This window comes from Zea mays, chromosome 1 (assembly GCF_902167145.1).
Source record: "Zea mays cultivar B73 chromosome 1, Zm-B73-REFERENCE-NAM-5.0, whole genome shotgun sequence".
NCBI classification, from domain to species: domain Eukaryota; kingdom Viridiplantae; phylum Streptophyta; class Magnoliopsida; order Poales; family Poaceae; genus Zea; species Zea mays.
In genome coordinates, this window is record NC_050096.1 from 50,521,340 (window position 1) to 50,542,087 (window position 20,748).

General features: G+C 50.5%; 1 protein-coding gene across 2 annotated transcripts in view; it reads left to right on the top strand.

Moving 5' to 3' along the window:
* The first annotated feature begins 7,004 nt into the window (after positions 1 to 7,004).
* The window catches only part of LOC118471883 (protein SUPPRESSOR OF QUENCHING 1, chloroplastic-like), a 90,429-nt gene continuing 76,685 nt past the window's right edge, over positions 7,005 to 20,748 (top strand). Inside the window, exons 1-5 of one of the 2 annotated variants that reach the window (XM_035963577.1) lie at positions 7,005 to 7,553; positions 8,253 to 8,353; positions 8,439 to 8,495; positions 8,572 to 8,666; positions 9,553 to 9,652. In XM_035963577.1, coding sequence (XP_035819470.1) covers positions 7,190 to 7,553; positions 8,253 to 8,353; positions 8,439 to 8,495; positions 8,572 to 8,666; positions 9,553 to 9,652 — 717 coding nt within the window. In that variant the 5' untranslated portion in view covers positions 7,005 to 7,189. The remainder of the gene's footprint in view (positions 7,554 to 8,252; positions 8,354 to 8,438; positions 8,496 to 8,571; positions 8,667 to 9,552; positions 9,653 to 20,748) is intronic. The other variant, NM_001395056.1, reaches the window with a different exon arrangement.

Below are 20,748 nucleotides of genomic sequence, written 5' to 3' on the forward strand. Positions count from 1 at the left end.
GGAGTAGCCCCATCAAAGACACAAGAGTTTCTGTGTTTCCACAACTACCAGGCCAAGGATCACAGCTGAATTGAATCCTTTCTTTTGTGCCTTTTGAACTGTCGTTCCTGACCTATGCCACCAGTCTTGAAAACTAGATTCCGCAGTTCCTGGAGTGAGGTGCTGCAGCCCAATAAGAGATAGGGTATGAAACCTGTTGGAATGCGAACCATAACCCTAAACAGGGCTAGGAGTGGTATTAATAGACTCAGTAAATGGGCCAGGCCCAATACAGTGAGGGTGAGATGGTAATTACAGGGGGAACACCCCAAACCCTAGACGGGTAGTCTAACACCCCCCGCAGTCACAACTCTATCCTGTACAGATGTTGAGACTGGATCGAAAGTCTAAGAAGACACTCGACGGTAGTCCCTTGGTGAAGATGTCGGCGAACTGCAGCGTGGTGGGGACGCTGAGAACCCGAACGTCACCGGCAGCGACACGCTCGCGGACGAAGTGTAGGTCGATCTCTACGTGCTTCGTGCGCTGATGCTGCACAGGGTTGGTGGAGAGGTAGACCGCACTGACGTTATCGCAGTAGACGAGAGTGGCGCGCTGAAGGGGACTGTGGAGCTCGTGGAGGAGCTGGCGCAGCCAGGAGGCCTCTGCCACACCGTTGGCCACGACACGGTACTCGGCCTCAGCGCTGGAGCGAGAGACGACGGGCTGCCTCTTGGCGGCCCAAGAGACGAGGTTGGCGCCCAGGAACACGGCGTAGCCGGAGGTGGACCGGCGCGTGTCGGGACAACCAGCCCAGTCAGCGTCGGTGTAGACCACGAGCTCCGATGTCGGGGATGGGCGGAGTAGGAGGCCGTGGTCGAGGGAGCCGCAGAGGTAGCGCAGAATCCGCTTGAGCGCAGTGAGATGGGGCTCCCGCGGAGTGTGCATATGCAGACACATCTGCTGGACGGCGTAAGCGATGTCGGGCCTGGAGAACGTGAGGTACTGGAGCGCGCCGGTGAGGCTCCGGTATGACGTCGCGTCGGCGACCGGAGGCCCGTCGTCCTCAGAGAGCTTCGTCTGAGTGTCGACAGGCGTGGAGCAGACATGCCAGCCCGCTCCAGGATGTCGATGGCGTACTGGCGCTGGTGGAGGAAGAGACCCTGAGGCCGACGTTCGGCGGTGATGCCGAGGAAGTGGTGTAGGGGCCCCAGGTCCTTCATCGCGAACTCCCGCTGAAGGGCGACGATCGTGCGGTGTAGAAGGTCGGCAGTGGATGCCGTGAGCACAATGTCGTCGACGTAGAGCAGGAGGTAGACAGTGTCGTCGCCGCGCCGGTAGATGAACAGGGACGTGTCCGACTTGGCCTCGACGAAGCCGATGGAGGCCAGGTAGGAGGCGAAGCGACTGTACCAAGCCCGTGGCGCCTGCTTGAGGCCGTACAGGGACCGATTCAGCCGGCAAACCAGATCCGGACGGTCAGCGTCGACGAAGCCGGTGGGCTGGCTGTAGTAGACAGTCTCCGTCAGAGTGCCATGGAGGAAGACATTCTTGACATCGAGCTGATGGATCGCCCAGTCGCGGGAGAGGGCGAGGGAGAGGACGGCGCGAACAGTGGCGAATTTGACGACAGGGCTGAAGGTCTCGTCGTAGTCCACTCCGGGGCGCTGTGTGAAGCCCCGAAGGACCCAACGGTCCTTGTAGCGGTCGAGGGAGCCGTCCGAGGTCAGCTTGTGGCGAAATAGCCATTTGCCGGTGACCACGTTGGTGCCTGGTGGACGCGGCACCAGGTCCCAGGTGTGGTTGGCCAAGAGGGCCGCGTACTCCTCCATAGCACGACGCCAATGTGGGTCGGCGAGGGCTGTGCGAACGGAGGAGGGCACCAGGGAAGCGTCGGGTGGAGTGCTAGACGTAGCAGCTGCCAGGATCAGTCGGTCGACGGGGCGGAGAACGCCAGCAGCGCGCCGAGTCACCATCGGGTGGACGTGCCCGGGGTCGCGGTGGATGGCGACCGGGTGGTAAACGGACGACTCGGAGCGAACCGCCGGAACGTCGAGAGCGGCGGGTGTGGCCGGCTCGCGGCGGTGATAGACGACGGCGGGGTCGGCGAAACGAGCCGCGCTCGTCGACGGGCTCGAGTCATGGGGCGCCGAGGTAGTGGCGTGGCCACGGCGATGGTAGACGAGTGCGGGGTTGGCGAAGCGAGCCGGGGTCGACGGGGCCGCGCGTGGCGCAGGCGTGGTCGACGGGGCCGCGCGTGGCGCAGGCAGGATCGACGGGGCCGCGCGTGGCGCAGGCGGGGTCGACGGGGCCGCGCGTGGCCGTGAAGAGGTCGTCGTGGCCGCACGAGGAGCAGGTAACGACGCAAGACGGGGAGCCGGAGGTGGGGGAGGAATCAGATCGGACTCGAGGAGGGAGTCAAGATCAGTGGGTGGGGTGGAGCCAGCAAGGGGAAACACATCTTCATCGAAGATGACATGACGAGAGATGATGATGCGGTGGGAGGTGAGGTCCAGACACCGGTACCCCTTGTGGTCAGGAGAGTAGCCAAGGAATAGACAGCGAGTGGAGCGAGGAGAAAGCTTATGTGGAGCGGTAGCGGAAGTGTTAGGGTAGCAGGCACAGCCGAACACGCGAAGGTGGTCATAGGAAGGGGCTGTGCCGTATAGGGCGAAATGAGGGGTAGGGTGGCGCACCGCCTTCGAGGGAAGACGGTTGAGGAGGTGGGGTGGCAGTGTGCAGGGCCTCTGCCCAGTAGCTGGCAGGGAGAGACGCCTGGAAGAGGAGGCAGCGGAGCATGTTGGTGGTGGTGCGGATCATGCGTTCGGCTCGGCCGTTCTGTGCAGAGGTGTAGGGGCACGAGAGACGCAACTGGACGCCATGAGTGAGGAAGAAAGAGCGAGAGGCGTTGTTGTCGAACTCGCGGCCATTGTCACACTGCAGAGCACGGACCGGGCGACGAAACTGAGTGGATACCTAGGTGAAGAAGTGTGTGAGGGTGGTGAATGTGTCCGACTTCAACCGAAGCGGGAAGGTCTAGAGAAAATGGGAAAAATCATCCAAAATCACCAAATAGTATTTATAACCAGAAAGACTGAGTACAGGGGAGGTCCAAAGATCACAGTGAACCAGGTCAAAAGCCCGCTCAGCCCGAGAAGAAGTAGTAAATGGGAGACGAGTATGTCGGCCTAACTGACAAGCATGACAGAGACCCTCAAAATGTCCCCTACTACATGAAGGATCTAGACTACTGGTAATCTTGGTCATGACGTCGGGTCCAGGATGGCCGAGACGATGATGCCAAGTGGTGGAGACCAGGACAGGAGGTGGAGACACGCCGGCGGTGGAGGGTTGGAGCGTGTAGAGCGGCCCCGAGCTGTCACAGCGGGCGAGAAGGGTCCTGGTGGCCAGATCCTTCACAGAAAAACCAGAGGGGTCAAACTCAATGGAACAGGAGTTGTCAGTGGTGAATCGACGAACAGAAAGAAGATTGTGAGTGATGTGGGGAGCTACGAGAACATCGTTGAGGTAAAACGGCCCAGGGAGAACCGAGGCACCTACTGAGGTGACTGGCAGAGTGGAACCGTTTCCAACGACGATCGAGGATGGGTGAGAGGGGAGGGGGGATGAGAGCGAGAGAGCGTGCCTGTCGTGGGAGTGGTGTGGTACGAGGCACCGGAGTCGATCACCCAGTCGGAGGGGGGTGGGGTCATCGCCATGGTGCTGAAGGCAGCTGCGAGGGAGGCGTTGTCCCAACCGCCAGCCGGCGGGGACCAAGGCGTCGAGGTGTGGGTCCCCGGGGGCAGGAGCGCGGGCGGAGCCTGGGGCACGACGGGCACACCGTAAGGAGGCGTCGGGGGCATGCCGTAATGAGGTGCAGACAGGAGGGCCGGCGCCGAGGGACGGGAGGCACTCGGTGCCTGGCCCGACCACATGGCGATGGTCCCGGTCCAGGGGTTGTAGAAGGACGGCCACGCGTGGCCGCCACCCCGGCCGGAGGGACCACCACGAGAGGATCCGCCACCCCCACGGCCGCCCTTGCGGGAGCGACGACCTCCGTCGGTCGTGGAAGTCGGACGAGGGGCCGCCGGGACGGCGGGTGGAGGGCGGGTAGGAGCCCCGGTCGACGGAGGACGGGTGGCCAGGCCCCCTGAAGGCGGCTGATCGCTGGTAGGAGCGCTGTAGAGAGCCGAGGCAGGAGTGGACGCCTCATTCGCCATGGTGAGCTCCACGAGGAGAAGCTCGTTCCGCACGACGTGGAAGGTGGGGAAGGGCACGCTCCTCTTGATGAGAGCCTTCAGGTGGCCGTAGCGGGGGCTGAGGCCACGCAGGAGGTTCATCACCAGGGTACGATCGACAACTGGCTCGCCGAGATCGCGGAGAGAGTCAGCCAGGCCCTTCATCTGGCGGCAGTATTCTCCCACGGAGAGGTCCCCCTGAGAGAACAGGTGGAACTGGGCGTCGAGGTGGAGCGCCCGCGCATCCCGATTCCCGAGGAACTGGTCCTCGAGAGCGAGCCACGCCTGACGCGCAGTGTCCGCCTGGTCGCGGATGATGTCCTGGAGCTCAACGGTGATGGTGCCGTGGAGCCACGAGAGGACAACGCTGTCCATGAGGCACCAGGAGCGAGGCGGCGGAGCGTCGTGGTCGACGAGGACGTGATCGTCGTGGACGAACCTCCGCAGCGTGAGAAGGACCTGTCCTCGCCAACGGGGGTAGCGGGGAGACGCCGGATCCAACACCACAGACACGAGGGCCCGAATGTTGTGCAGAACTGCGGCTTGAGCGTGGAGAGCAGCGATGAGGTCGGCGTCGAGGTCAGAGGCGAGGGGGTCCTCCGGGGGTTCCGCAGGGGCGGTCGGCGGGCGTCCGAGGAGGCGCTGCGTGGTGGCCATCTGGATGGTCAAAGCGGCGCCCAGGGCATGCTCTCTCTCCAGGGCGAGGGAGGCGACGTGCTCGCGCTCCCGCGAGGCCGTCACTGCGGCCTGGATCGTAGCGAGGGTGTCGACGAGCGGAAAGTCAGCGGCGGGGAGTGCGGAGGGTGCGACGATGGGACTCCAGGTGGGTGAAGCGAGGGCGGGAAAGCCCGACGGGGAGCCACGACGCAGGGGCAGCGGGGGAACGACGTGGAGCGGCCCGAGGCCGGCGATGTAGGGGGCCCCTCCATGTGCGAGCTCGCTGCTGATCGCAGCAGGGGTGGTGGAGCCGGTGGTGGCGGTGGCGGTGTCGTCCATGGCGACGACGGCGGGTGAATTTAACAATCTAAAGTTGAACCGGCCTAAAGTTTGCATAACAGTTTACATTTTCTCTTAAATAATAGTCTAAAGTTTGCATAACAGTTGGATTGGTTCAGAGTGGTTCTACTTGCCCACGTAGCAGTTGAACCGGCCTACACCAGTTGAACTGTGAATTTAACAATCTTTCGAAGTTTGTGTTTGAAAATTTTCAGATTAGCCTATTCACCCCCTCTAGGCTACTTTCAGCCTCTCCATTGGAAAATGTTGAGATCACTGAGAGGAGGTTCCTCATCGACATTGTATCGCATGGTAGCAGCATACCCACAAAGACAAAAGGATCGCTTCAGGGGAATATCCCTAACTTTAAACACGAACTTCACCCGGGGTTAGGATTAGAAATAAGTAATAACGAAATCGGAGTGCGGAAGAGAGTTCTTCTTGCTATGAGTTGCTCAATTAATGCAGATGACTTTGGGAGCTAACTCAAAAAGATTGCAAGCAAGAGAACTTAGAGAGAAGTGAGAGTAAGAATCAAATCATAAGGTAATGATCAACACAAATGAACACAACAATTTGTTTCCCGAGGTTTGGTTCTGAAGAACTTACTCCCCGAGGCCACGTAGGTCGGGTCTCTTTCAATCACTTCCCTCTCTCGAACGATTACTTAGACTGGTCGAGTGCTTCTTCTTAATCTCGAGGGTCACTTAGACCCCGCAAGGATCACCACACACTTAGGTGTCTGTTGCTATCTTTGTGAAAATTCGTATTGGACGTATAACGTTTGAGAAACTTGCATCTATGATGATCTCTTGTCTTTTAGGGTCTTATTCTTCATTTCTCATTGATGTCATGAACTTGATATGGTATATTTACATGCTCATATGAATCAGTAAATCCGAGAAGGGCGCAACTCATGTTTAATTGGAGTTGATCACGGCAAGATAAGACCATCTTCAACACAACATGCATGTGAACGTACAAAACACTATTTTACGTTATATACTATATTGTTTAGAATGAAGTTTGAAATAGTAATTAGGCCTGATTCGTTTACGCCGATCCACTTTTGGATTAACATGGATTGGAATTAAATCCATGTTACAATCTATGCTCCAAAAAAAATCCAAGCCTAATCAAATTATTTTATTCGGTTAAACTCATCATGGATTATAACCCGAGGGTTTGAGAATTTTTTAAACTATGAAAGGTATAGATTCTATCTATAACTTATTAGGTATGTAACAGATTTATGAAGATATTGCACAAATTTATATTAGAATTCATGGATCAAAAGAATAACTAGTTTTGAAAGATAAATGTATTAAATGATGGATTTAATCTTATTATAGGATTATGTGTGAGGTATGGATTTATCTAACAGACCGAGATAAAATCTACGGCCTTAGGTCACACGAGGTCCACGTGTCCGCCGCATGAGGCTATCCGCACTCACACTACTCTAAATCCGTACTCTAAAAAGAATATTCTATCCTCGTCAGCAAAACTATCTACTCTATACCACAATCATCTGCGATCATATTTACTCTATATTTTAATTCTATACTAAATACCATATATTATATTATTTTTTCTACTTCACTTGCTTCGCTGTACGCACTTCACTTGCTCATCTGTGCATGCGTGGAGCACTCCGGCAGCGGTGACAGTGTGCAGTCCACGCCATATTTGAGGTAGGAGGCTGCCTCGGTGACAGTGCAGTCGGGTTTGTAGTCGTCCGCTGCAGCGTCGCGATGACTCTAAAGGCTTTACAGTCCGACGACTGCGGATAGCCTGACAACCGCGAGCCACTGCACCCATCCACTCGTACGCCGCGGTGCGCCGCAGCCCGCAGCCCGCAGCCCGCAGCCCGCAGCCCGCGACTCCAGGCATCCACAAAAAACCATCTCCCCCGCGGCCCCGGCACCGCACGCTCCCGACCCGGCGAGTCCCACTCCCACCTAAGCTGAGCGGCCATGGCGCGGCACCTCGCGCCTTCGTCTGGAAGCCTCCACCGTCTCCTCGCGTCCTGCCACTACCCGCCCACCTCCCAGGCGCCGCCTCCCCGTCCGCTCCTCCTCCCGAAGACCCGATCGGCGGCTATGCAGCTCCCGCGACGCGGGCGGCGCGACGTCGTCGCCGCTGCAGCTGCCTCCGCACCGTCCCCCTCTTCTCCGGGTACCGAGGTGGCAGTCTGGGGTAAGGTCTCCGCCGTGCTCTTCGATATGGATGGCGTTCTCTGCAACAGCGAGGAGCCCTCGCGACAGGCCGGCGTCGACGTCTTCGCTGAGATGGGAGTCGAGGTCGCCGTGGATGACTTTGTCCCCTTCATGGGCACTGGTAATTAACTATCTGAGGTCCTAGTTAGTGGTCAGCTGCCATTCGTGTTCTTGCATTGTTTGATCAAATTTTTAGAAGTTCAACTCCTCGAAAAGCCAGATATGCAGTTATAGGTTGGAGGTCAGAGGGAGTAATCCAGTATCCACGCCACTTGCGACAGTAGCATCCTATGCCACTTAACTTCTGTGCTATAGGCTGTTTGACTTGGTAATTGTATGTTCCTGCCCAGTACTATCGTGATCCAACGGTAACTACAGTGGTTGCTAGTTCGATATGCCCTTGCCAAATATTGAAATGCAGATTGGTGTATGAGAATGCTTGTTACGGCTCACCATGTTCCTGGGACCATGGCCACATGCTTGCATCACAACAATTGTGACATCATGTTGTATCCTATGAACTTCTGGCCTCCCAAGTTCATTAAGTTTTATAATTTGGATATTGCTGATGCCCATCATTGCCTCCGATCCGTTACAGTAGTGGTTGTTAGTTTGCTATGCAAGTGTTGAAAATAGTCATCAACTGCATTTGTTCTACATGCTATCAAGCATTTATCTGCCTATCTTTTCATATAGGATGACAGACCCCACCAGAAAATGATTCCCGTCATTTGCTCATTGTGTTATTACACGGTCCAAAAATACAAAAAAAGTCATGCTATCTTTCAGAAATTTATTGTAGTTTCCTCTCAATGTTTAGGTGAGGCCAATTTCCTTGGAGGTGTCGCAAGAGCTAAAGGAGTGAAAGATTTCAATCCTGAAAGTGCCAAGAAGAGATTTTTTGAGATATATCTTGACAAGGTTAGATTACTAAGGCAACAGCTTGTATCAGTTGTTGATTAGAATATGATGACATCATGGTCAAGAGCTCTGTTTCGATCTGTAGTACGCAAAGCCAAATTCTGGCATCGGATTCCCTGGGGCTCTGGAGCTCATCTTGGAGGTATGTGCACCGAAATTTGTTTAAATAGATTTGAACCTATTAACGTTAAAATGCACTATGTGCTTTGTCTACACAGTGCAAAAATTCTGGTCTTAAGGTTGCCGTTGCATCCAGTGCCGACAGGATTAAGGTGGATGCCAATCTGGCTGCTGCTGGTTTGTCCGTGTTTCTGTAAGTGTTTGATTCTAAATTGAATCCCAATTGCCCACTTTCCAAAATTAACCTTTTTTTATCCCTCCCACAATTTATATCTGATATCACTTCAATATGAAAACTTGAAAAGGCAACGCAATTAATAAGCATAATAGGGAAGATGATTGGAAAAGTGCCACAAAAGTGTAGGATGACTTACATTAGTTATAGAGTGGGGTGGCTACTATGACTTACTGATATCGCTAGATTGGTGGCTGGGTTAGGGAGTCGTAGAGGCAAAGATAGACTTGATTTGCTCTCCGAAGAGGTTCTGTGGTATTAGGTTTATTTCTGCTTAAAATCCAGATGAATCTGCCCTACTCTCTTTTATAGGGTTGGCCCTAACAACTTTGCTAAACAAATTGCTCTTCTTTCAAATAAACTAATGTAATTTAAGCAACTAACTCAAACAAACCTGAACAAACTCTCAACTATGATAATCTTAACCACTAGTGGACCTGTTGCTGCTTCTTGTGAAGTATGTAGGTCTTGACAATGAATGCGCCCACAACACTTACATTTTGGATCTGAAAGTATGCATTATAGATCTCTCCTATGCTTCTCTAATTCACTTGAGTCACATAGCCTAATTATATCTTCTCATATGGTTTAAACTGACCATAAGAACTAAGAAGTATCTATGTTAGTTTCTTTTGTCAGACAAACCCAAAACCCTCGTAAAGTTAGCAATGAACTAAAACTTTTATTGCTATTATGACATGTGTATGCTTCTAGTAGATTTAAGTTGAACTAGGACAGAGTTTCAAAATATCACCCCTAAGATTATATGTAAAATTACGTTTGCACTCATTTTAATTTTCCGACCACTTATCATTTGGTCCAATGAACCCCTTTTGGATTTCAGATTTGATGCTATTGTTTCTGCTGATGCGTTTGAAAAATTGAAGCCCGCTCCGGATATATTCCTGGCAGCATCAAAGAGCTTAGGTGTCGACACAAATGAGGTAATTTATCTTGCAAACCAGAATGGATAGTCAAGGGTGACTTGACTTCTTTATGAAAACAAGCCTGGACATGTAGAATGTAGCAGCGCAAAGGACTGCATGTGTTCTGTTGTTATGAGCAAATGGCTTTGGTTAATCTTTAACTATGTTGGTTTGATTCTTAAGGCTACAAACATGTGGGTTTCTAAGGTATGATGACATACACAAAATTATTGTGTGGGGGTATGTGTTAGATTAGATACACCTTAGATAAGCTAACAACAGGAGATGGCCTAATTTAGGACTAACCTTTTCTCCTACCCAATTTAGCCAAGTGGCAGTTGTTTATAGCTTCCACATGATTTATACTCACTAGTCACTAGGAGCAAATGCAGTTTGCTACTATGAAAAGGGTCCTTATGAATTAGATAGAGTTCTTGTGTATGAAAAAAATCCATCTAGTTAAGAGCAAATGCAGTTTGTTGGCGATGGAGGTATACCTTGGTTGGCTTATATAAGCTACCTTTGGATGTTGGTGCATCTCCTAGAGTTTCCAAAATTTAGTTACCCAAATCCATGAGTTTTCCAAGTCGCCAAAAATAATTGGGAGTAGCAAACAAGGGTTTCTCCAGCAGTTTTAAAAAGTAACTCCTAAAATATGAAAAAATTGTATATAGGATGTAGCTGCATTGCAGCAATAATCCATATAGTTCATTAGGGTGGAGTATCAATTAAATTTATAGAAACACTTGATGATATGATTTCATATATATCAAACTGATTGATTTCTAGGTAAGCCAACCAAATAATAATTTAGTCGGTATGTATCACTGACATGTGTATCCTTCAGCAAAAAAGCCTTTTAGTCCCAAACAAGTTGGGGCAGGCTAGAGTCGAGACCCAGCAGAAACCGCGAGTCAGGGTTCATGCACATAAATAACATTTTTTCGCGCACTTCTACTCGAGGCTAAATATTTGGGTATATTCCATCCTTTGAAGTCTCCTTTTACCGCCTCTTCCTGCGTTAACTTCGGTCTTCCCCTACCTCTCTTTCCATTGATATTGCGTCTTAGGATCCCATTATGTACTGGTACCTCTAGAGGTTTCCGTTGGATATGTTCAAACCATCTCAACTGGTGTTGGACAAGCTTTTCTTCAATTGGTTCTATCCCTAGCTTATCACATATAGTCATTTCGGACTCGATCCCTTCTTGTATGGCCATAAATCCAATGCAACATACACATTTCTGCAACACTTATCTGCTACATAGTAGGTCTAATCATTGTCCTATAAACCCTGCTTTGATTTTATGGCTAACATTTTCATCAATATCCTAGTCTCTTTGTAGCATTGATCCTAAATATCGTAAGGTATTCTTTCTGGGCACTACTTGACCTTCTAAACTAACATATTTCTCATGTGTAGTAGTGTCAATGTCACATCTCATATATTCGGTTTTAGTTTTACTGAGTCTAAAACCTTTGGACTGAGTCCTTCGCCACAACTCCAATTTCCTATTTACTTCTACCCTGCTTCCATCAACTAGCACTACATCGTCCGCAAAAAGGATACACAAATAGATAATCTCTTGTATGTCCCTTGTGATCTTATCCATCACCAAGGTAAAAAGAGAAGGGCTCAAAGCTGACCCTTGATGTAGTGCTATTCTAATCTGTAGTGCTATTCTAATCGGGAAGTTATCCGTATCTCCATCACTTGTTCGAACACTAGTCACAACTTTGCTGTATATGTCTTTAATGAGTCCAACATACTTCGCTGGAACTTTATGTTTGTCCAAAACCTACCGCATAACATTCTTGGGTATTTTGTCATAAGGCTTCTACAAGTCAATGAAAATCATGTGTAGGTTCTTCTGCTCCCTATACTGTTTCATCACTTATTTTATTAAGGAAATGGCTTCTATGGTTGACCTTCTGTGCATAAAAATAAATTGATTCATAGAGATTCTCATTATTCTTCTTAGACAATGCTCGATAACTCTCTCCCATAACTTTATATTGTGGCTTATCAACTTAATTCCTAGTAATTAATACAACTTTGAATGGTTCTATGTGTTAGAGTGGACGCACTAACCAATTCAAGTATTCAACCCAAAAGCTTAAGTTGATGGGTGTAGAGAGATAGGAGATTGGAGAAGACACCACACTCTGCAGTGAGGTGGTGACGTTCATATATATAGCCAATGTGGCTGAGTGTACATGGCAGGTGCCAATCACAATACATGGCAGGTGCCAATCACAATACATGGCAGGTGCCAATCACAGTACATGGCAGGTGCCAATCATAGTACATGACAGGTGCCAATCATAGTACATGGCAGGTGCTAATCGCACTGATTGTGGACTTGCCTAATATGAACTTGCCTAATACACACTTGCTATATATATATCTATCAGCCTCCCGCAGTCGAAGCGTCAGGAATCCGGATGCAAAGACTGGATTGGAAATCCTCAAATAGCTGAACTGGCAGGCCTTTAGTCATGATATCAGCGAATTGATACTTGGACGACACATGGAGAACTTGGACCTCACCGAGAGCCACCTTCTCACGGACGAAGTGGATGTCAATCTCGATGTGCTTGGTACGGCGATGATGGACCGGGTTGGCTGTCATGTAGACGGCGCTGATGTTGTCACAGTAAACGACTGTGGCGACCTTCAAGGGAAGATGAAGTTCTTGAAGGAGTTGTCGAAGCCAACACCATTCTGCGACCATGTTGGGGCGAAGACGAAGACGCCACCCTTCGCTCGATGCCTTCGCCAATCTCGCCGAACCAACAGAGGCAAAACGACTGATAGTCTCCACCCTTCGTCCAACACGCTGCAGGACGAAGGCCCACGACGAGGTCGCACCATCCCGCGCCCTCGTCCAACACGAAGGCCCACGCGGAATTCGACCCATTGTAACAGGCCCCGCGTGGCTGCTGCACATTACGGGCCTAATTTGTAAAGGCTTCTCTGTAATTACAGTCTGTAACCCTGCTTTGTAAGAATATTCCGGGGATAACCTAGGCGCTTGAGGGCACATGCGTCCTTAATCCAAGACGCTGGGCACTCCGACACCTATAAATACCCCCGCACTGTGCCCTTGAGAGGCTAGACTAACAGAGCAATTGCCTTCCTGAGCAAAAACCTTGTTTGCATTATTGTCATTCCCCCGTTGGATCATCCTGCTCGGGAGAGCAAGTTCCAACATTTGGCGCCCACCGTAGTACCTAATTTCCTCCTCTTAGCGGTCGGGGCAGCATCCTGCGAAGGCCCTTCCTCGGTCCCGCCCATCGGTTTCTTCCCGCGGCGGTCGGCGGCGTCTTCCCCGGGATAACCACCGTACGACAACCGGTTCAATTCGAAGACCCGATTCAACCTGTCATTAGACCCACGGATATCCCAGCTCCGCAGACCCTCTGTCTTCGGCACGTAACGCCCCACAATTCGCACCGCCCCATGCTCCGCTTCGCGCACGACCGCGGCAGGATCCCGGCCTCGCACATCCAAAGCAAAAGGCGGACTTCGCACTTTCCGCCCACCCAGGGAGGGCATCTCGCGAGGGCATACTTCGCCCAACGCCCATCCATGCGCCAAGGGCCACACCCCATATCCGATGAACTCCTCAACTAGATCGCGCCCACTACTCGTGCGAGCAGCGATCCGAAGGGCCCCTTCATTCTCATCATCCTCCGCTACTTCAAATGGCGGGTACGCCACATAATGATGAGAGCACATAATGGTCGCGGGGAGCCTTGGGTGGTCTTCGACTTCGGCCTCTGAAACATAGAACCAGTAATCCCACCAGTTGCCCCACTTATTACGGGCACAGGGGACCAACTCCACGACTTCCATCGAAGTCTTCCTGGACTTCGGCGTGAAAGTGCACGATCCAAATTGTGCAATCTTATGTCCAATTTTTCTCTTCTGCCAGTGCAGACAGTATTGCTTGGCGAAGACTTCCACCGAAGGCTGACCGTCGTACGAAGTCGTTGCCCAGACGTACTTCGCCAGAGCCACCACGACGTTAGGTGTCAGTTGGTGAACCTGGACTTCGAATTTCTGCAGAACCTCCGACACAAAATGATGAGCAGGCAGACGAAGGCCAGCGGTGAAAAATGCGTCAAAAACAACCAATTCACCCTCGGGCTCGGGAACCTCCTCTGCCCCCGGGACACGCCCAACCCCGCCGCCAAAATATCCCAACTGTTGCATATCTTGCACGCGGACCGACGACATCCGCGAAACACCGAATTCCACCGTATCACCCGGTCGTAACTCTGCCGCCGCCACAGTGCCCGAGGTATCTTCGGACGACGCCTCGGCCGTCGGCGTGGTCGCAGCAGATGAGGAGGAAGACGACATAGCTACGTACCGTCGACGGCGGCGAGCGGTCTGCTTCACGCGGGCCAGATCTCCGACGAACAGGAGCAAGGAGGGCAGGCGAGCAAGCGAGCAGTTTGAAAAGGAGGCTAGGGTTTTCGCGGCGCGCGGAAAGGTAAAACTAAACCTGCGCCGCCCCCACCCCCTTTTATACACAGGACGCGACGCTTCGGGAAACCCGCAATCCAACAGTGCGACGTCAATCAACGATCATATCAAAAACCCCCGCGGAACCACTTCGAGCGAGGGCAGCGTCTCCACCATCTAGCGACGTCTTCGGCACCAGATGACTTGGTCGAACTGGTCCCTCGGAGGGCAAATGTTGGGGCGAAGGCGAAGACGCCACCCTTCGCTCGATGCCTTCGCTAATCTCGCCGAACCAACGGAGGCAAAATGACTGACAGTCTCCACCCTTCGTCCAACACGCTGCAGGACGAAGGCCCACGACGAGGTCGCACCATCCCGCGCCCTCGTCCAACACGAAGGCCCACGCGGAATTCGGCCCATTGTAACAGGCCCCGCGTGGCTGCTGCGCATTACAGGCCTAATTTGTAAAGGCTTCTCTGTAATTACAATCTGTAACCCTGCTTTGTAAGAATATTCCGGGGATAACCTAGGCGCTCGAGGGCACATGCGTCCTTAATCCAAGACGCTGGGCACTCCGACACCTATAAATACCCCCGCACTGTGCCCTTGAGAGGCTAGACTAACAGAGCAATTGCCTTCCTAAGCAAAAACCTTGTTTGCATTATTGTCATTCCCCCGTTGGATCATCCTGCTCGGGAGAGCAAGTTCCAACAGACCACATGAGCAACAACCCTATACTCGGCCTCCGCACTAGACCGTGACACGGTGGTTTGCCGTTTGGAGGACCAGGAAATCAAATTGTCGCCGAGGAAGACACAGAAGCCTGATGTGGAGCGATGGGAGTCTGGGCACCCAACCCAGTCAGCATCGGAGTATGCAATCAGCTTGTCGACGGGTCCAGTGCCTATGTGGAGACCGACCGATAGAGTGTCATTCACGTACCGAAGGATGCGCTTGATCAGCGCGAGGTGAGGCTCGCGCGGGTCATGCATGAACAGACACACTTGCTGCACAACATATGCCAGGTCGGGGCGGGTGAGCGTCAAGTACTGAAGAGAGCCTGATAATTCGTCTAGTGGTGAGGTCAAGACAACGGTAACCCTTATGGGAAGGGGGGTATTCGAGAAATACACAAGCTGTGGAACGTGGTGCCAGCTTGTGTTTGGAGGTGGCTGTGAGGTTGGGATAGCAAAGGCAACCGAAAACACGAAGAATGGTGTAGTCAGGGAGTTGCTCAAAGGGAACTTTATGGCCAATGGCTGAGCAGGGACGTCTGTTTAGGAGATAGGTGGCTGTAGCTAGCGCCTCTGCCCAGTATTGGGGCGGCATGTGAGCATGGATGAGCAGTGTGTTGGCAGATATCGTTCAGAGAACGAATGATGCGTTCAGCTTTGCCATTTTGAGAGGAGGTGGATGAAAACGGTCGGAAACGGTATTTATTCGGTAATCAGTTTTTTCTTTGATTGCGAATAAATAGGATATAGAATATACAATACAAATTTGTATTCTTGTTTTTAACATTCAGCTTGTTAAGATTCATAAAAGATAAACCTCAAATTCATCATACATTTTCTCAAATAATAGATATAAACTTCGGTATGGATTCGGAAACAAATTCGGTAATTTTTTCAACTTTTTGTGTTGTAGGGAGCAAATAATACATAAAAACAACTTATATAATATTTTATTTATATTTGTACTAATGTGCTTGATAACATAAGAAAAGATCAACATCAAATTTTATACATATCTATTTTAAAATATTAAATTTGTTCTAACAGTTCGGATTACCACTTTCATCCCTAGGAGGTGTAAGGGCAGGAGAGTCGTGAGTGAATGCCGCTGGAGGCAAAGAATGTGGTGAGGGCATTATTAACAAACTCAGTGCCATTATCAGCCTGTATAGTCTTGATAGGGAGGCTGAACTGTGTGTGGACATAAGCGCAAAAATTAATGATGTGAGTGGCTACCTCGGACTTGCAGACTAGAGGGAAAGTCCAGCAAAAGTGAGTGAAGTCATCGAGGATGACTAGGTAGTACTGCGCACCAGAGACACTGGCAACGGGAGAGGTCCAAACATCACAGTGAATAAGCTCAAATGGTAGAGATGAAACTGAACTGGAATTTCCGAAGGGCAGCCGCACGTGCTTGCCAAGTTGACATGAATGACATAGAGTATGAGCGGACTTATTACATGAGATGGAATTATTTTGTCTAAGCAAATTTAGGGCAGCAGCTCCTGGATGACCAAGACGATGGTGCTAGAGGTTGGTGGAGGTGGCGAGGTTGGCTTGGGGCGTGGCAGGGACGGTGTAGAGGCCGTCGGAGCTATTAGAGCGGAGAATCACGCGTCTGGTCTGCAGATCCTTGACAGAAAAACCAAACGCGTCAAATTCGATAGTGCAATTGTTGCCACGAGTAAATTGGCGAAATGAAAGTAAGTTGCGCACTAGAGATGGGACAACTAGAACATTGCAAAGCGAAAAGGATGAAGTGCTACCAGGCAATGTGGAGGTGCCGGAGCAAGACACAGGAAGGTGATGACCGTTGCCAACAGTGATGGATGGGACAGAGGAGGGTTGATGGGAGAGAAGTATACCATCCGTGTTGTGCATGTGGGAGGTGGCACCAGAGTCCATGACCCAGCCGGAGTTCTGGAGCGCCATCTGGTTCAGGGCGGCGATGAGGCTGGCCTGATCCCACACCGGGTAAGGAGGTGGCGGTGCGGCGAAGTGGGCCTGTGGGTTGGCACCCATGAGGCCCTGGTTGCGCCCACCTTGGCCGCCCTGCTGCCAGCTGCCGGACTTGGAGCCTTGCTGCTAGCCACCACCTGAAGGAGCACCGCCCTGGGAAGCCCATGGGTTGTAGCAGAACCATGGCCCCGTGGGGCGGTTGCCCCCGGTTTGGGCATTGCTGCCTTGCTGCCAGCCGCTGTTGGCGTTGCCCTGGCCGCGCCAGCCGCCTTGCTTCTTGCTGCCTTTGCCTTTCCTGTTGCCCCCGCCCCTGGAGCCCTTGGGAGGAACACCGATGGGAGCATCGTAGGAGGAGCGGCATCCCGTGGAGGTGCAGGTGGAGCCAGAGGCAGCCACCATGGCGGAGGCTGCGGTGATCTTCTCGTCATTGGCGAGACGCAACTCTTTAAGGGAGAGCATCTCACGGGCCCTGGAGAAGGATGGCAGGACAACAGAATTTGCGATGTCGTCGGCAGTGCCGCTGAAGCGTGGGTTGAGGCCGCAGAGGAGGCTGAGGACGAGTCGGGCGTCTTCGATGGTTTCGCCGACGTCCCGTAGGGCAGCAGCCTTGATCTTGAGTCGCTGGCAGTACTCATCGATCGTCGAGTCGCCCTGCTTCAAGGAGTGAAACTCCTCAAGCAGGAAGACAACGCGGGGTGCACGAGTGGAGCGGGGTTCACAATACATGGCAGGTGCTAATCACACTGATTGTAGACTTGCCTAATATGAACTTGCCTAATATACACTTGCTATATATATCTATCAATGGGAGAAGGTAGTCAATCCACTTATACACTTTAACACCCCCACTCATGTGCAACCAGAGAGAAAGGCGCAAACGCAGCCATAGAGAAAGGCACAAACGTGGAAATAAATGGGTGGAGGCACAAATAAAGACTGCCAGGATTCGAACTCGAGACTGAGAATAGCAACCAGGATTGGTTAAGCGTTTCTACCTGCAGAGCAGGCCGCATTGATCTATTTATATAGGCAGAGAACTGTCGAGGATAACATCCTAGGGGGGTAACTCTGCCTAACAGAATCTGCTATATTTTAGGCTAATCGATAGTAGAGTTATCCCCTGAATATCTACGTAGTTATCTTATCAGATAAGCTACATTTACACAGCAGAGGCCTACGACCAGATTACAAGCTTTTCAATCTAACATTCCCCCTCAATCATAACTTGCATAAGTTGAGATTGTCTCTAAAGGATGCCAATTTCTTCATAGTCAAGGCCTTAGTAAAACCATCTGCAATCTGATCTTCAATGGAGATGAGTCTCACTTCTAAGAGCTTTCTAGCTACTCTTTCTCTGACAAAATGAAAATCAATTTCGATATGCTTTACCCGGCCATGGAACATTGGATTTGCTGTGAGATAAGTAGCCCCTATATTATCACACCAGATTCTTGCAGCAGTTGTACAGGGAACCTTTAGCTCATACAGAAGAGATTGTATCCACATTAATTCTCCAGTAGCATTGGCAAGAGCCTTGTATTCAGCTTCGGTACTTGACCTTGACACCGTTGGCTGCTTTCTAGCACTCCAGGACACAAGATTATTTTTTTCGAAAACGCAGGAGAGCTGCGTATCATTATATTTTATATTAAGAAGAAAAGGTGAGGCAAAAAGAAACCTCGTACAACTCCACACAAACCCACATACACTAGGTTAGAGGAAGAAGGAAAAAAATTAACAACAAAAGACATCTAGACCCGTGACCATGGGGACTCAAAATAAAGATTACCGACTGGATTACTGGAGCATAAGGATGCTAGATAAATCACTGGCTCCAGCCCTACACCTGAGATGAGACTCATCCTTGACCCAATTGATGACCATGCTGGAACTAGGTTGCACACCATTAAAAACACAACGGTTGCGGTGATTCCAGATGGCCCAAGCACCAAGAATGATCAAAGAATTCAAGCCCTTATGCAGCTCCTTGTTTGCTGGATCAGCAGGAGCTGCGACAACTCCTTCCCACCAATCCTTGAAGGAAGAGCTCGCAAGGTTAGGAGCAAGGTGTTGCAACTCAACATATTTCATAATCTGAAACCAGACTTCCCGTGAAAAAACGCAGGAGACCAGCAAGTGGTTTAGCATCTCTTCCTCTTGATCACATAGGGTACAAAATTGAGGGTGAGGCAGTCCTTTCTTTGCTAGGCGGTCTGCTGTCCAGCAGCGATCGTGACCCACAAGCCACATGAAGAACTTGCATTTACTAGGAGCCTAAGATTTTCAAATCCTTTCCCAAGGTTTAAAAGTTGTTGCTCTGAGAAAGAAACCGACATATGCCGATTTGGCAGAGTAGAAACCTGAGCTTGAAAGCCGCCAGATATGCTTATCCTCTTGATCCGGGTCTAAGGCCCAGTCTGCAGTGAGGTCCCAAACCTTGAGGAAGTCAGACAAAACATTAACAGGATAGCTCCTCTAATGTCATGTACCCAGTTCCTTGAATTGAGGGCATCATGGACATTCCTCATTTTAGCTCTAGAAGAGACCAGCTTGACCAAATGAGGGGCCAGCTGACTTAGACTCTGGCCATCGATCCATTTACCTGTCCAAAACAAGGTGTTTTTACCGTTGCCCACCACCGAAGAGACCGCTGCCGAGAAGAAGGCCTTAACCGTAGGATGATCATTTATTTTAAAGGATGCCCAAGGCTTGCCAGTATCAGTTTTTTTCAGCCAGAGCCAACGTAATCTAAGAGCCCAACTCATCAAATACAGGTTTAAGATACCCAATCCTCCAAATTCTTTTGGTCTAGTAACCTTGTTCCAAGCTACCAAGCAATGTCCTCCTATAGCTTCTTTCCTCCCTCTCCACAGGAAATTTCTTCTGATTTTGTCAATTGCTTTGAAAACCCAAGAAGGAAGGTCCATGGCCATCATTAAGTAAATAGTCATTGAAGACAAGACAGTCTGGACAATAATCAATCTTCCAGCTCTAGTCAACAGATCGGCTTTCCAGCAGGGAAGGCGATGCGCAATTTTATCAATGAATGGTTGTAGGTGCTGTTTGCCAAGCTTCTTTAAGGATAGAGGCACTCCCAAATATTTGCAGGGGACATTGTCAACAGCGCATGGGAGCAGATTACGAATGGTATCAAGGTGTTCAACAGCACAGTGGATGGGGAAAACGCTGCTCTTTGCCATATTTGTTTTGAGCCCAGATGCCTCACCAAAAATCCGGAGAATGTTTGCCAAGATAAACTGCAAAACCCCCTGAAGATCGCTTGTCATCTGGGTCACCAGCCCAATTTGCGTCAGCAAAAGCACTAACAAGTAAAGACGACGACCTTGCAATCTTTAAGCCATGACCAAGAGTGTATTTCACATATCTCAATATTCTTTTCACTGCTGTCCAATGCTGCGAGGTTGGAGCATGAAGGAACTGGCACACTTTATTGACTGCAAAGCTCAAATCTGGTCGAGTTAGGGTTAGGTACTGTAAACCGCCAACAATGCTTCTATATCTTATTGCATCCTCTGGCCCAAGTTCACCTTCACCAATTCTCAATTTTTTCAGAAGTAGAGAGAGGTGTAGTCACCGGTTTACAGGCTGTCATACCAGTTCTTTTCAAAATATTTGAAGCATACTTGGTTTGAGCAAGATGAATACCATCTTTTACCTTCTGAACTTCAATACCAAGAAAATAATGTATCTGGCCAAGATCTTTCAAGGCAAAATCAGATCTCAGATCATTGAGCATTGCATCTATAGCTTCTTGAGAGGAACTAGCAACAATGATGTCATCTACATAAACAAGCATAAAAATAGTATCAGATTTGGAAGCCTGAAAACCCAGTTTCACCAACTTTTCACTGAGTCTTGAATACCAAGCCCTTGGTGCTTGTTTGAGTCCATAAATGGCTTTATCGAGTTTACAAACATGATTTGGT